This window comes from Podarcis filfolensis (assembly GCF_964270895.1).
Source record: "Podarcis filfolensis genome assembly, chromosome: 15".
NCBI classification, from domain to species: Eukaryota; Metazoa; Chordata; class Lepidosauria; order Squamata; family Lacertidae; genus Podarcis; species Podarcis filfolensis.
In genome coordinates this window covers 10013299-10027073 of record NC_139618.1, presented here as the reverse complement: position 1 = coordinate 10027073, position 13775 = coordinate 10013299, and the positions used below count along the sequence as shown (strand labels likewise).

The 13775-nt window shown below is 46.1% G+C and overlaps 1 protein-coding gene across 1 annotated transcript in view; it reads left to right on the top strand.

The window, feature by feature from the left end:
• The window catches only part of GALNT17 (polypeptide N-acetylgalactosaminyltransferase 17), a 122068-nt gene extending 114034 nt beyond the window's left edge, over nucleotides 1-8034 (top strand). Inside the window, exons 9-11 of the mRNA XM_083587694.1 lie at nucleotides 1057-1152; nucleotides 3662-3829; nucleotides 5083-8034. Coding sequence (XP_083443820.1) covers nucleotides 1057-1152; nucleotides 3662-3829; nucleotides 5083-5211 — 393 coding nt within the window. The 3' untranslated portion in view covers nucleotides 5212-8034. The remainder of the gene's footprint in view (nucleotides 1-1056; nucleotides 1153-3661; nucleotides 3830-5082) is intronic.
• The last annotated feature ends 5741 nt before the right edge of the window (nucleotides 8035-13775 follow it).

The following is a 13775-nucleotide window of genomic DNA, read 5'->3' as shown; positions in this document are numbered from 1 at the left end:
TGGATTTTCAGTGAATTTCAACAAAAATGGAAATGGGAGTAGCAATTGCTGATGTTCACATATTTGTTCCAAGGCTACAGTCGAAAAAATCCAGTGCTGTTGCTTTCAGTCCACAAATAATATATAATTGATTGCATTTTCACCCCATTTTGCATTGACTGAATGGGATGGAATAATGCAATGACAATGTAATTTACATAATTAATTGAGGACAATAAGACGATAAGTGTAGCCTTGAATGGAAGATGGACTGCAGCAGAATGGAGACAGTGCTGCATGTGTCAAATACTGAGTGGAATGGAAAATAATCCATTCTTGCATCCCTAATAAAGAGGAACAACCAGAAGCCCCTTGGTACACAGCCCTCTGAACTGGGACCCCCATAGGCAGCACATCTTGAAACAGAATTCCCTAAAGGGCCTCCATGTCCCCATTGCCTTCCTGCAAAAACAGAATTCAGGAACTTCTCAGAGGTGATCGAGTACTAGCCTGCTGGTGAATTATTCATGTACTAGTAATATATGTGAAAAGGATCTAGGGGTCTTAGTGGACCACAAGCTTAGCATGTCAACAGTGTGATGCAGCAGCAAAAAAACTAATGCTATTCCAGGCTGCATCAACAGAAGTATAGTGTCCAGATGAAGGGAAGAAATAGTTCTGCTCTATTCTGAGTTGGGCAGACCACACTTGGAATACTGTGTCCAGTTCTGGGCACCACAATATAGTAAGGATGTTGACAAGCTGGAACATGTGAAGAGGAGGGTAACCAAGATGATCAAGGGTCTGGAAACCAAGCTTTATGAGGAATGTTGAGGGAACTGGGTATGTTTATCCTGGAAAAGGGGAGATATGATAGCCAAATATCTTAAGGGCTGTCACATGGAAGATGGAGCAGGTTGGTTTTCTCCTGCTCTGGAAGGTAGGACTTGAACCAATAGTTTCAAGTTACAAGAAAGCAGTTTTATATGTTTGCCTTTGTGCATCTCTGTACACAGCATTATGCGTGATTATTCTTCAATGATCTATGCAGTGATTAGTCTTTTGCCTTCATTACAGCTGCGCAACAACAAGGTGAAAGATGTCTGTCTTGATCAAGGACCACAGGAGAACCACACAGCCATCCTGTATCCGTGCCATGGTTGGGGGCCACAGGTTAGAATATACATGAGCTAACTGTTATGTGATACCAGCAGCTATCTGAATTCAGGGGAATTCACAATGTACATCTGCCCCATGTGGCCAAATCTGAAACCAAGAAAATTGATACAAGAATTCCCAGAATTCTTTGTAGCTTAGCAAGAGGTGTGGCTCCCTCTTCCTTGACAGTCGTCCCATACCTTTCCTAATAAAAAGAAAATACTAAAAGCTTGGGGGAGGGGGGTGAATAAAGAGACTTTGTGGGGCCTATCCTATATAGGACCCCTTCCCACCTGTAGTCACTTTTCCCAGGGTAAGGTGAGATTTTCTTTCTTGGAGGAAAAACAGGTGGGGAGGACCACACAATTTGTACCGTGCCCTCAATGTTAAAGTGTGAATTTGGTCTAGCTCAAAGTGAGTTAGACCCATCTAGAAATGGACCCAGACCTTTGGGGAGGGGGCTGGGGAGTTTCCACATTTTTGAGCTCCCCCAGTCCACATCACTCCAAGGACAAGAATTGCAGGCGTAGAGTTGCAAAAAGAACAACCCACCAGTTTCTTCAATCAAGTGGCTCTTTTCTCTTTCATCGTTAGGACAAGAGTGGGAAACCTCAGACTTTGTGGGACTTGTGACACTCTCCAGCCCCTCTGTCCAGCTCCCAGAACTCTCCCTGGGCCCCACCACTCACTGACCCTGATTTGTGCCTCAAGTATTTTTGACTGACAGTAGAGGTGCCAGGTTGCCCCCAAGATTGAGGGGGCCTGGCATGTGCCATTTATGTGTGACATCACACGAAACTCTCAATACTGCATAGGCTGTGCTAGTCTCTGCAGTGTTGCCCAATGCTGTGCAGGACAGTGTGACCCTGCACCAGGCCACGCCAGTCCCCACAGCACTTCCCAACATTGTGCAGGCCTGTGCACAATGTTGTGTCCTCTAGAGGAGGCCGAGCCCTCTGGTGTAGCCGGGTGCTGAAGCTGTGGTGCGTGACATCATGCACACATAATGCACAAGAGGCCCAATATTGAGGGGACCAAAGACACCTTGGCCCCCTAGAGTTGGCCTGACTGGAATGTGTCCTTGAGCCATGATAACCAAATCAAATCAAATCAAATTTTATTAAACGGTCACAGACCAGATTAACTCGTACAGCTAGTCAGCAAAGCATAACACCGGAAAAAACAAAGGACAATTTCAATACAGATTAGGCCATAACAGCAATTTAAAATTAGACAGCATAAATAAAATTAAGTATTTGCCTTCGCCTGCATATTGGCATTGGAAAGCTCTTGTTTCCTGCGCCTAATAGCGGCTACACAGAATTTGGCAACATTGATCGTAATTTCAGGAACCTTATCTTCTACCAAGGCTCTCATACGTTGGAGTTCTGGTTCATTTTTAAGCTTTTGTAGAACTGGGGCAATAAAGGTCAGGCGTAGATCCTCGTCGTAACTACAGTGCAGCAATACATGCAGACTTGTTTCCACTTCCGATGAGCCACATGGGCAAACACGTGACTCATATGGTTTGCCCTCATATCTGCCTAGCAGCAGGGCAGAGGGCAGAACGTTAAATCTGGCCAGGGTAAAGGAGTGTCTGTACTTAGGTATTTGTAAATCAGCCAGATAATTTGCGGGTGAGAGCCATGATAACGTCCCCTGCTTGCCTGGATGGAGGCTAGAGAGAGCTGTGGGTGGGAGTGGCAGCTAGCCTTCTTAACAAGGGTCAACATTACATTCATTGTTCTGCCTGCTTTTCCCTCTGGCCCCTCCCACCACAGACGTCTGGCTGTGAGAAGCTTTCCCAGACAGGAATGTGGGTCCTTCTCTGAAAAATGTTTCCAACGCCTGCCCTAGAGAGAGGATAAAGCACACCCCTTCCCTCCGGCTGCCAGTCCTTTCTCTTTTTTTCAGTATGGTATTATGTCCTGACTAGGGTGTCGGCCTTAGGCTGGTGCAGTAAAGGTAAAGGTAAAGGTAAAGGTAAAGGTAAAGGTACCCCTGCCCGTTCGGGCCAGTCTTGACAGACTCTAGGGTTGTGCGCTCATCTCACTCTAGAGGCTGGGAGCCAGCGCTGTCCGCAGACACTTCCGGGTCACGTGGCCAGCGTGACAAGCTGCATCTGGCGAGCCAGCGCAACACACGGAACGCCGTTTACCTTCCCGCTAGTAAGCGGTCCCTATTTATCTACTTGCACCCGGGGGTGCTTTCGAACTGCTAGGTTGGCAGGCACTGGGACCGAGCGACGGGAGTGCACCCCGCCGCGGGGATTCGAACCGCCGACCTTTCGATCGGCAAGTCCTAGGCACTGAGGCTTTTACCCACAGCACCACCCCTGGTGCAGTACTGGGTTCAAATTCCCCCTCAAAGTGCTCTCTATCCCTCCCCTGAACTTGCTTCACAGGGCTGTTGTGAGCGTGAGCTTCCTTAGAGAAACCGGGGGTTGAGACATACTGGGACTGAAGTAGATAAGATTCATGACTCTAACCCGGCCTCTTTCCCCTCCCCGCCTATTCCCATCCAGCTTGCCCGCTACACCAAAGAAGGGTATCTTCACTTGGGTGCTCTTGGGACCACGACACTCCTGCCTGATACCCGCTGCTTGGTGGATAATATGAAAAACCGATTCCCACAACTCCTGGACTGTGAAAAGGTCAAGAGCAGTCTCCATAAGCGCTGGAGTTTCATACAGGTTCGTGACTTCCATCATTTCGCAGAGTGTCACAGGGCATCATGCTGAGGTGATGGTTCCATCAGCATGCCTGATGAAACAACCTCCACTCTCCTCCCCTGTGTGCTGTTCTGAGGGTTCTCCTGAACCCCGTAAAGCCAGGGGACGTGGGGCCATACGGGGCAGCCAGTGAGATGACTTGGACTGGCTCCCACTAAGCACAAGAATTTAGTGGAATCCGATTCATACTTCAACAGACATCTAGGTATATTTTCATGCCAAGCATTCCTGCTGAAGCCAAATCTCCAAAGCCGATACATTAGACGTGAGCTCTAACAACAAAGAGTTGCAGCATGGAGTGCTCCCAGCCTGGGTGCCAGCCAGCCAAGTGGAAGAAATTTCTTTGCTTGTCCTCCAGTTGGGATTCTGAGATCACTGAATGCCCTCTGGGTCTCCCAATGGGGGGTGGTAAAAGATAGGTAGGTAAATGACCCCTGGATGGTTGAGTCCAGTCAAAGGTGACTTTGGGGTGTGGCGCTCATCTCGCTTCAGGCCAAGGCAGCTGCCGTTTGTCCACAGACAGCTTTCTGGGTCATGTGGCCAGAGGACTAAACCGCTTCTAGTGCAACGGGACAATGTGACAAGTGCCAGAGTGCACAGAAATGCCATTTACTTTCCCGCCACAGCAGTACCTATTTATCTACTTGCACTGGTGTGCTTTCGAACAGCCAGGTTGGCAGGAGCTGGGGCAGAGCAACAGGAGCTCACCCCATCATGGGAATTCAAATTGCCGACCTTCCAATTGGCAAGCCCAAGAAGCTCAGTGGTTTAGACCACAGCACCACCCGCATCACATATGGGGCGTGTGTTTTAAGTTAGACTGATGGCTAACGGACATCCTTTTCCGTTCTGCCCTATATTTGTACATGCAGCACTGTTTCTGTTCTGCTGCAGTTCATCTCCTGTGAAAAAACTACATTATTCATCTCATGGTGAAATAACATGACTTGCATTATTCCTCCTCATTCATTTCCATGCAAAGGAAGCGCAGTGCAAATGGATGGTTGATGTAATCCATCATGTGTTGTTTGCAAACTGAATGCAACAACAAACAGTGTGTACCAATCATACGCATTGGATTGCTTACTGTTCTAGAAATAGGATAAGTCAACACTTACAATTCAAATCTCTGTTTATTTGTTGTTGTTGTTGGGAGTCTCCAATATCCCTACAGACTGTTCCATACATTGATTTCTTTCCCCTTTCTTTTTCAGAACGGTGCAATTCTAAACAAAGGGACAGGCCGCTGTTTGGAAGTGGAGAATAAAGGCATGTCAGGTATGGATCTTATTCTTCGAAGCTGCACAGGACAAAGGTGGACAATTAAGAATTTCATCAAGTAAAATGCCCTTTCTCCTTTGCTCAAGAACTGATGGAATTCAGATCTTTCACAAGGGTAGACATCCTTCCATCTCCTCTGCTCTGTTCACAATATCAGGGAAAACTCTTAAGGGAAGAGAATATTTTCTTTCTTTTTCAAAAAATAATTATTATTTATTGAACTTTGATTATCTCTCTGCTGACTTCAACCAGCTGGAAGAAAACATTCTAGGTCTGCAGTTGTCATTACGTGAGCACTCAACTGGCATTTCTGCTGAAGAACTGTAATAAATGCTTTAAACATTTTCCAGAGCAATATTACATTCTCCAAATGGGCACGCAGAAGATGCAGGAGAATCAAAGAAGGAGCAATTCGCAAGTGATAATATATCAACTGTGAAGGCCACGATTGCTGTAGGATCCCTAGAAATATTCCTTCAATCCTACTTCAAGCTGGTTTTGAGACACTTTGGGGAGAATCCTGGACTACTAAAGGCACATTTCATAAGCTTCTTGCAGAACCTTTTCCTCCATACTAAGCACAACTTGCTGTTGTTGTTTTTGTGAAGCCTGATGTATGTGTGAGGGGGACATCCTGAATGCCAACCGTTCACTGCTGCAATCAGCAGAACTTACAAAAAGGCCCCTTTTGGCATCGGCACTTCATCCTTCACCCAGTCATTAAGAGAAGTGTGCTATTTTCCACGAACATGCCAAGAGGGAAGGGAAGGAATAATTTCGTGATGAATCCCCACCCAAAGCAACAATGATTAATTGGGTGTTTGAGTGGTTTTTAAATGTGCAATAATCAGATTAACTTTGCTTCTCCTAGTTTAATTTTGTGCAATTGTGCTTTAGAGACCAGAAATGTTCTGCTATGCCATGTCCGTGGCTCTGGAGGGCAATCTTCTTCCTTAACCAGGAGCTAGTGACAAAGGACTTTAACAACAGATTTACATCTAGGGGTGTAAAAAAAGGAGGGATTTGAGGACACCTCCACTAAAAAACAAGAGGTATTGGGTCACTGATGGTTAGAGAACATTTTCTCCATTTCCTAAGCCATCTAATATAGCTGATGGTCAGTAAATTCAGATTAGACCACATGTTGGGAACATTTGGACCTCCAGATGTTACTGAACAACAACTACCATCTGTGGCCATTTTTGCTAGGGCTGGTGGGAGTTGTAGCTGAACAACATCTGGAAGACCAAAGGTTCCCACTGCTGGGATAGACTAAAGAAGAAGAGTTTTGGATTTGATATCCCGCTTTATCTACCCTACGGACTACCCTAAGGAGTCTCAAAGCGGCTAACAATCTCCTTTCTCTTCCTCCCCCAAAACAAACACTCTGTGAGGTGAGTGGGGCTGAGAGACTTCAGAGAAGTGTGACAAGCCCAAGGTCACCCAGCAGCTGCATGTGGAGGAGCGGAGACGCGAACCCGGTTCACCAGATTACGAGTCCACCGCTCTTAACCACTATACCACACTGGCTGTAAGAAACTACTTCTTATCATTGTGGGGGGACAGGGCAGCTGTGCCCCTCCAAATGTTGGTAGACTACACACCCATCATTCCTGACCATTGACCATGATGATTGGGGTATTGGGTCACCACAAAACATGGTCATCCTACATAAGTAACACACAATATAATTAACTTCTGAAAGCTGCTGCCAGACAATACAATGAAGTAGAATTTCTGACATGGACTGCCTTACACCCAGAATTTCCTGGACATTAAAGTGATTTCCGCCCAGATGCTGTTTACGAGGGCCGAATACCGGCTATGTCTGGGAAATTCTGGACATATGGCTACCTTAAGTGAAGGCCACCAACTTACATAGCTTTGGAAGGGAATTATGTAAACTCAAGAATCAATGACCAGTTGCTGGGGGCATCAGTAGAAATTCAGATGTTTGTGAAGCGACCGTTCAATGTGAAAGTCCAGTTGCTTTCCAGATGCATCCAGTTGACCACTGGGAAGATAGAACTTTCATCTGAAAGCAAGGCTGCTTTTATCTTCAGATGTCTGCACATTCATTTGATTTCCAAATCCCTGCGTGCACATTTTATTTTAAAAGAGCTGTTTGGCAATTTTATTTTAAAAGACCAGGCCTGTTTGTTTGGCCAAAAGTCACAATGTCATAAGAACATAAACAGTCAGTGGAAGGGAAATCATACGAATATCCCCCTCCTTCCAAAGTTTGCTGAGCCATAAAGCCTGCCAGGAGGTATTTGTCCAGTCACTCCATTTCGGCCTAACTCTGGCTGCATTCACACAAAACACAGTAACTTTTCCCTGTTACTTTCTGTAGCATATTTGAGCTTGCACACAGCATAAAAGCCACTTTTGGAACTCTAGTGGAACATAGTGGAAGTTCACATCTGCAATCCAGAAAACCATGAATGAAATGACAAAATTTGGGGTGGTATACTAGCATACAGTTATTCCCTGCCGTTTTCGTGGGGGGCTTGTGGGAGAACCAAAGCATGCACATGTGGAAAGGGTGAGGGAGTGGAAATGTTGTCCAACAATGTTTATTTCTGCATCACACAACACAGGCTGATGTGTGCAAAATTTAGCACGCCGTGTCAGTGTATTGCTCAGAAAGCAACAGTATGAAAGGAGCATGAGAAAATGGGAAAGAAGCACTGGCATTGTATCAGGAAAGCTAAAGCAACATCCCCTGTGTCTGAATGCATCCTGACTCTTCCAACTGTTTCCCCAAACTGTGACATTTTGAAAGAAAACCAAGCACAGCCAGAGCCTAGCATTTCTGCCCCCAGTGGCATTTGCTAGAGTTCCAGCAGCTTTGAAAATAAATAAATTCCCAACTGGCTCCAAAAGTTTTGGCCTCATTTTGGTTGGCTTCATGACCATGCTGAGTGATGATGAGTGAGGAGAGTATGTCTGCTTCCTGCTCTGCTGTGAAGGAGGAAAAACAATAGCAGCAGGCAGCCACGAGATGTCACTGTCACCCAGTCCATGAAAAAATTCAGCTGGCAGGTTGCTCCACAACACCTCCTCCCTTCATGCAATGCCCCCAATTTCTCCTTAAATGGTTTGCAGAAACTACAACTTTGTCCTAGGTGTACCACCATGTATGACTGCGCTCCCTAGTTAGGATAAATTGGTATAGGGAATTTTTATTTTTATTTTTCTTAAAAGGGAGAAATGTTTGATTCAGCACCAGATGTTCTGATTCAGAGCCGAAGAACTATTTTAGGTGTGCTACCCAAGAATGAAGAACAGACTGTCCTGCTGTGTTGCAAATGTCTGTTGACAGTCACTTCAGGCTCACAGCTGAGAGACACAGAAACAAAATTCCCAGTCCTTTGGATCTCATCTTTCCATGAAATTTGAATTGAATTTTCTGGTGGGAGGGTCTATCCTATGCTGGTGATAGGACCGGTCCTGTGTGGGTGATGCTCTGGAAGCAGCATTCCTAAAAGAAACCTGCTTGTGGAGCGTCACCCACACCCTTCAGGATTGACCCAGCTGTTAAGCATATGGGACTATCTTGTGTGATAAAAGCATCAAGCCAGCAGGAAGTTGGGCCTTCCTTCACCAGGAAGACAAAGCCAGTGATGACAGGTTGGTCTTGGCCTTTTTGCAGTCCCCCCCCCCCCCGCCCCGCTGTGCCCGCCTCTGCTTTCTGCCTGATGACCGATGATGATGATGGTTTATTTATACCCCGCCCATCTGGCTGGGTTTCCCCTGCCTCTCTGGGTGGCTTGCAACAGAATATTAACAACAGGATTAAACATCAAACATTAAAAACTTCCCTAAACAGGGCTGCCTTCAGATGTCTTCTAAATGTCAGATAGTTGTTTATTTCCTTGACATCTGATGGGAGGGTGTTCCACAGGGTGGGCACAACCACCAAGAAGGCCCTCTACCTGGTTCCCTGTAAGCTCAATTCTCGCAGGGAGGGAACCACCAGAAGGCCCTCGGAGCTGGACCTTGGTGTCCAGGCTGAACGATGGGGGTATACTGGGCTGAGGCCATTTAGGGCTTTAAAGGTCAGCACCAACACTTTGCTCAGAAACATACTGGGAGCCAATGTATGTCTTTCAGGACTGGTGTCATATGGTCTTGGCTGCCATCTATGGATCCACCTGGGCCATCCAACCCAACTTACAGTGATCTGTGGCTGTCTGAACCAACTCGTCCAATGCCCAAATCCCTCCAGATAGCCCTGATTTGCCCCAGGAATGTGCCAAATCCAGTGCACAGCCCTAATCATCTAGTTGTCCTCAGCCTTCTCTGCCTTTTCCTGAAATGTTCCTTTTCACAGACAGACACACATATCATCTCTCTCCTCTTGCATAGCTTGAGACTTTTTAATTGAGAGAAAAGGCAAAGAAGAGTTGACAAGAGAAAATTCACTGGAACATTGGAAGATCAAGAAATTGCTTCTTCATGAGGTCCATGGTTAAATGATGGACCTCACTCCCATAGGAGGCAGGGATGGCCACCAACTTGGGTGCATTTAAAAAGAGATTGGACAGATTCAGGGAGGAGAAGGCTATATATGGCTTATGTTCTCCCTCCACTGTCGGATGAGTCATGCCTCTAATTTCCAGTTGCTGGGAATCACAGGTAGGGAGCATCAAGGTCCTGTTTGTGGGCTTCCCACAAGTATCTGGCTGGCCACCATGAGAACAGGATGCTGGACTAGATGGGCCATTGACCTGTCCCAGCAGCCCTCATCTTACAATTATGTCCCCAGCCCTTTCTGGAATATTTCATGCAAACACATGAAGATTCCTAACATCATTTGGTCAGTTTAAGAGAGAATCCCAGGCTATTTACCAGCAACCAGCAAGGCAGTGGTGAAGACTTTTTTTTTCTTCCCTAGACATGTTGAAAGGTTCTGCCCTTTGTAGAGCTGTGAGCCCTAAAATTAACTACTTTACCATTTTCTCATTTTCACATTGTCACATTTCCAACCTGTCAGGCCTTCTGTATCCCTCTGGCAGCTCAGTGATATTTTAATTCCATTCTCCAATTCCTACTTTTAGCTTTCATTGCTCTGGCGGGTGGCGGGGGGGATGACACTAATCCTTTCACTTGAGATGTAAGAAAAAGAATGTGGGTGGAAGATATTGCCCAATTGCAAAGCCCCCAAAGCGTAGGCAATGGAAGCTTCTGTGAGTGCTGTTTGGAATGGTGGATCCCAGGTAGCTGAAGGGCATCATGTCAATTCCCTGCAATGCCTTCAAGCTTTATTTAATTTTTTAAAAACAGTTGAACTGCCTGTTGCTCTCCAGAGAATAGAGTTGGATTATATATATATATATTTTTTTATAAAAGGGCAACCATGAGAGACATCAGCAGTGGGCCCTGCCAGTGGCATAGCGTGGTTTGCCGGTGTCCGGGGCACTCACATAAACACCCGGAGAACACGGTGTAGAGCAGGCATAGGCAAACTTGGCCCTCCAGATGTTTTGGGACTACAATTCCCATCACCCATGACCACTGGTCCTGTTAGCTAGGGATGATGGGAGTTGTAGTCCCAAAATATCTGGAGGGCCGAGTTTGCCTATGCCTGGTGTAGAGGGTGAATGGAGCCCACAATGGCAGCCCAGCCCTCACCGACAACATGAACCCCCCCATACCAGAGCCAAGCATGCTGCACCACCTGCCTGCCCATGTAGTGGGGAGCCTGGCTGATGTGGCCCTTGGATCATCCGAGTCTTGCAAAGCAGCTCAGGGCTGGCAGAGTGGTGTGAAAAGGATGCAACAGCCACACATCCTTCAATCCCAGCCTCACTAAGCAAGGGCGAGGCTGGGATCGAAGGACACATGGGTGTTTCATCCTTCTCATGCCACCCTGCCAGCCGCGAGCTACTTTGTGAGTCTGAGATCTGATGTGAAAGATTTACCCGGTGATTCATTCAGATGAGATCCCAGCCTTGCAAAGTGGCACGGGGCTGGCAGGTTGATGTAAGGAGCCAAATGCATGGTGCCCCCCAGAAAAATGTGCCCAGGGCCATCACCCTGGCAACCCCCCCCATGCTACTCCCTTAGGTCCTGCCATCCATGGGGCCCTGCCATCCATGGAACCTATAAGTGGTCAAGTGCCCAGTCCTACATTGCATCCCCGCAGGCAGGGACTTTCTCATGTCAATTGCTTTTGGCGCCTTTTTGCTGAAATGTTCTTTCAAAGCTACAAGAATAATTGTCCATTGCTGAGATGTGCTCTCTGCGTGCTTGTGCATTAAGCTAAACATTTCTTACTTCAAGAGAAAGCAAGGCTGTAGGCATGATTTATTTCAGAAGAGTTCAGTTTGTATCACGTTGTGCTAAGTTGTGCTAAGCAATAACAGATTAGGCCTAGCTGCGATTCCAAAAACATTCAGCAACATTTAGCCCAATTCAGTAAGCACCCAGGATAGGGATGAGGGAGAAATTGGATTCAGCTTTCATCTAAAGCCGAATCATCCAGATTTTCACTTTCCGCAGCATTACGAAAACTGAAAGACTTTGAAATTTGCACTTCTCCAAATTTTGTGGTGCAGTTCTCCAACCAAACAAAGTTTACAAAAAATGCATGTATTGGGGGGAACTGTGCATTAGAAATAAAGATACTAGTGAAAATAACATGCAAAAATGCCTTTTATTGGGAGAAGCTGCTTGCAAAAAGTGCATACAAAAATGTGTTTATTAGGAAGAACTTACACCAAAATTTTGAAGGATTTTCATGATTTTTTTCCCTTTCTCTCAAATTGTTACAGAAATATGGATTACAACCTTTAAGCTGGGGGGAAAATGAAAAAGAAAGAACTGAAATTGGCAGATACTTCCATCCCTACTCAGGAGTAAACACTTAACACTAAGATTGATGCTTGAAACTCAATAGAACCCTAAAATTAATCCCTCAATTGGTACCTGCTTAGAGTCTATGGCAGTTAAGTGGTATATAAATTGTTTAAATATATTTAAATATATTTAATAAAAAATGTAATTTGGTCCAACTCCTTCCCAATACATGTAAACTGCTTCTACAGTTGATAGATCCAGCCACTGTTGAGAAACCTCTAGCAAAGGAGAGGTAAAGGTAAAGGGACCCCTGACCATTAGGTCCAGTTGTGACCGACTCTGGGGTTGCGGCACTCATCTCGCTTTATTGGCCAAGGGAGCTGGCATACAGCTTCCGGGTCATGTGGCCAGCATGACTAGGCCGCTTCTGGCGAACCTGAGCAGCACACGGAAACGCCATTTACCTTCCCACCAGAGCGGTACCTATTTATCTACTTGCACTTTGACATGCTTTTGAACTGCTAGGTTGGCAGGAGCAGGGACCGAGCAACGGGAGCTCACCCCGTCACGGGGATTCAAACCGCCAACCTTCTGATCGGCAAGTCCTAGGCTCTGTGGTTTAACCCACAGCACCACCCACATCCCTAGCAAAGGAGAGGAGAGTACCATATTCTCAGACTTTTCCAGGTTGAGCAATTGGAAAGTCCTGCCTAATATTTAGTCACATCCCCTTTATTGTCAGTTTGGTTGTATGTTCCGACCTTTAAAACACATGAAAAATGGCTCATTTATTAGCTATTCTTTGATATCACCAATCCATTTGTTGTCTCTAAGGGATAAGTTCCTCAAATGTCATGAAGAGTTTACCAATAATATCATCATCTTATAAAGATTGTAGGAGCAAATTTTGCCCACAAGATCCAGAAATCCAAAAGGCCTTGGAATGGTTGTAAGAACTAGGAAAACCTCTTGGTGGGAGGCGTTCCATGGGTGGGGCAGAACTACCAGAAAAGCCACCTATGGTAGCCATCTGCCTTTGCACATTAGCAGTGCAAGTTGGTCCATTAGGGTGATGAGGGTACCATCCTATCAACCTTATGTCTGTCCTCAAGTCCACCCCACCTGCTTTCCTTTGTACTTGGATCCAGTCAATGGGGGGAGCATTACTTGTCAGAATCCTTCTCCTCAGCCTCAGTATTGCCCTTGTAAACCACAGCAGGGAGGAGGAGGAGGTTGGGGACTAAACTAGAATTAGTTGGCTCTGCCTCTCACTGACTCTGCTTCCACTTCTGGGCTCCCGTTCTTCTTCCATACCAGCATGCATGAGTACCAGACACCACTATACATTAGGGCCAGGGGGACATGGAGGAGGGCCTCTCAATCATCTGTTCTCCAAGCTCAACGTGCCCAAGGCTTTCAATTTTTTCTTCATAGGACTTGGTCTCCATGACTTGTTTCCAGGTGGTCCTCCATGAGTGGTTATATTTTGACTGGATTGGTGTGTATTTACCAGCATGCACAAAAGTCATGGTGCATCTCTTCTCCACCTTCCATCTCAAAGGTGTAACTTTTATGGGCCCCAAAGGCAAAAATATGTGGTGGTGATAGTGGTGGCTGTCCACAGTTTAAAGTAAATGTCTGAGCTGTTGGTGGAGATGGAAAGGCACCCAGCTCCCATCACCCCTGGCAATTGGCTATGCTGATGGGAGCTGGGAGTACCCACCACAACAATCAGGCAATGACTTATCCAGCTTTCACCTGTGAGCAGAAAATGGCATGGCTGAGGTAAACAGCCCTGAAATGTTGGATTTCAAGAGATTTT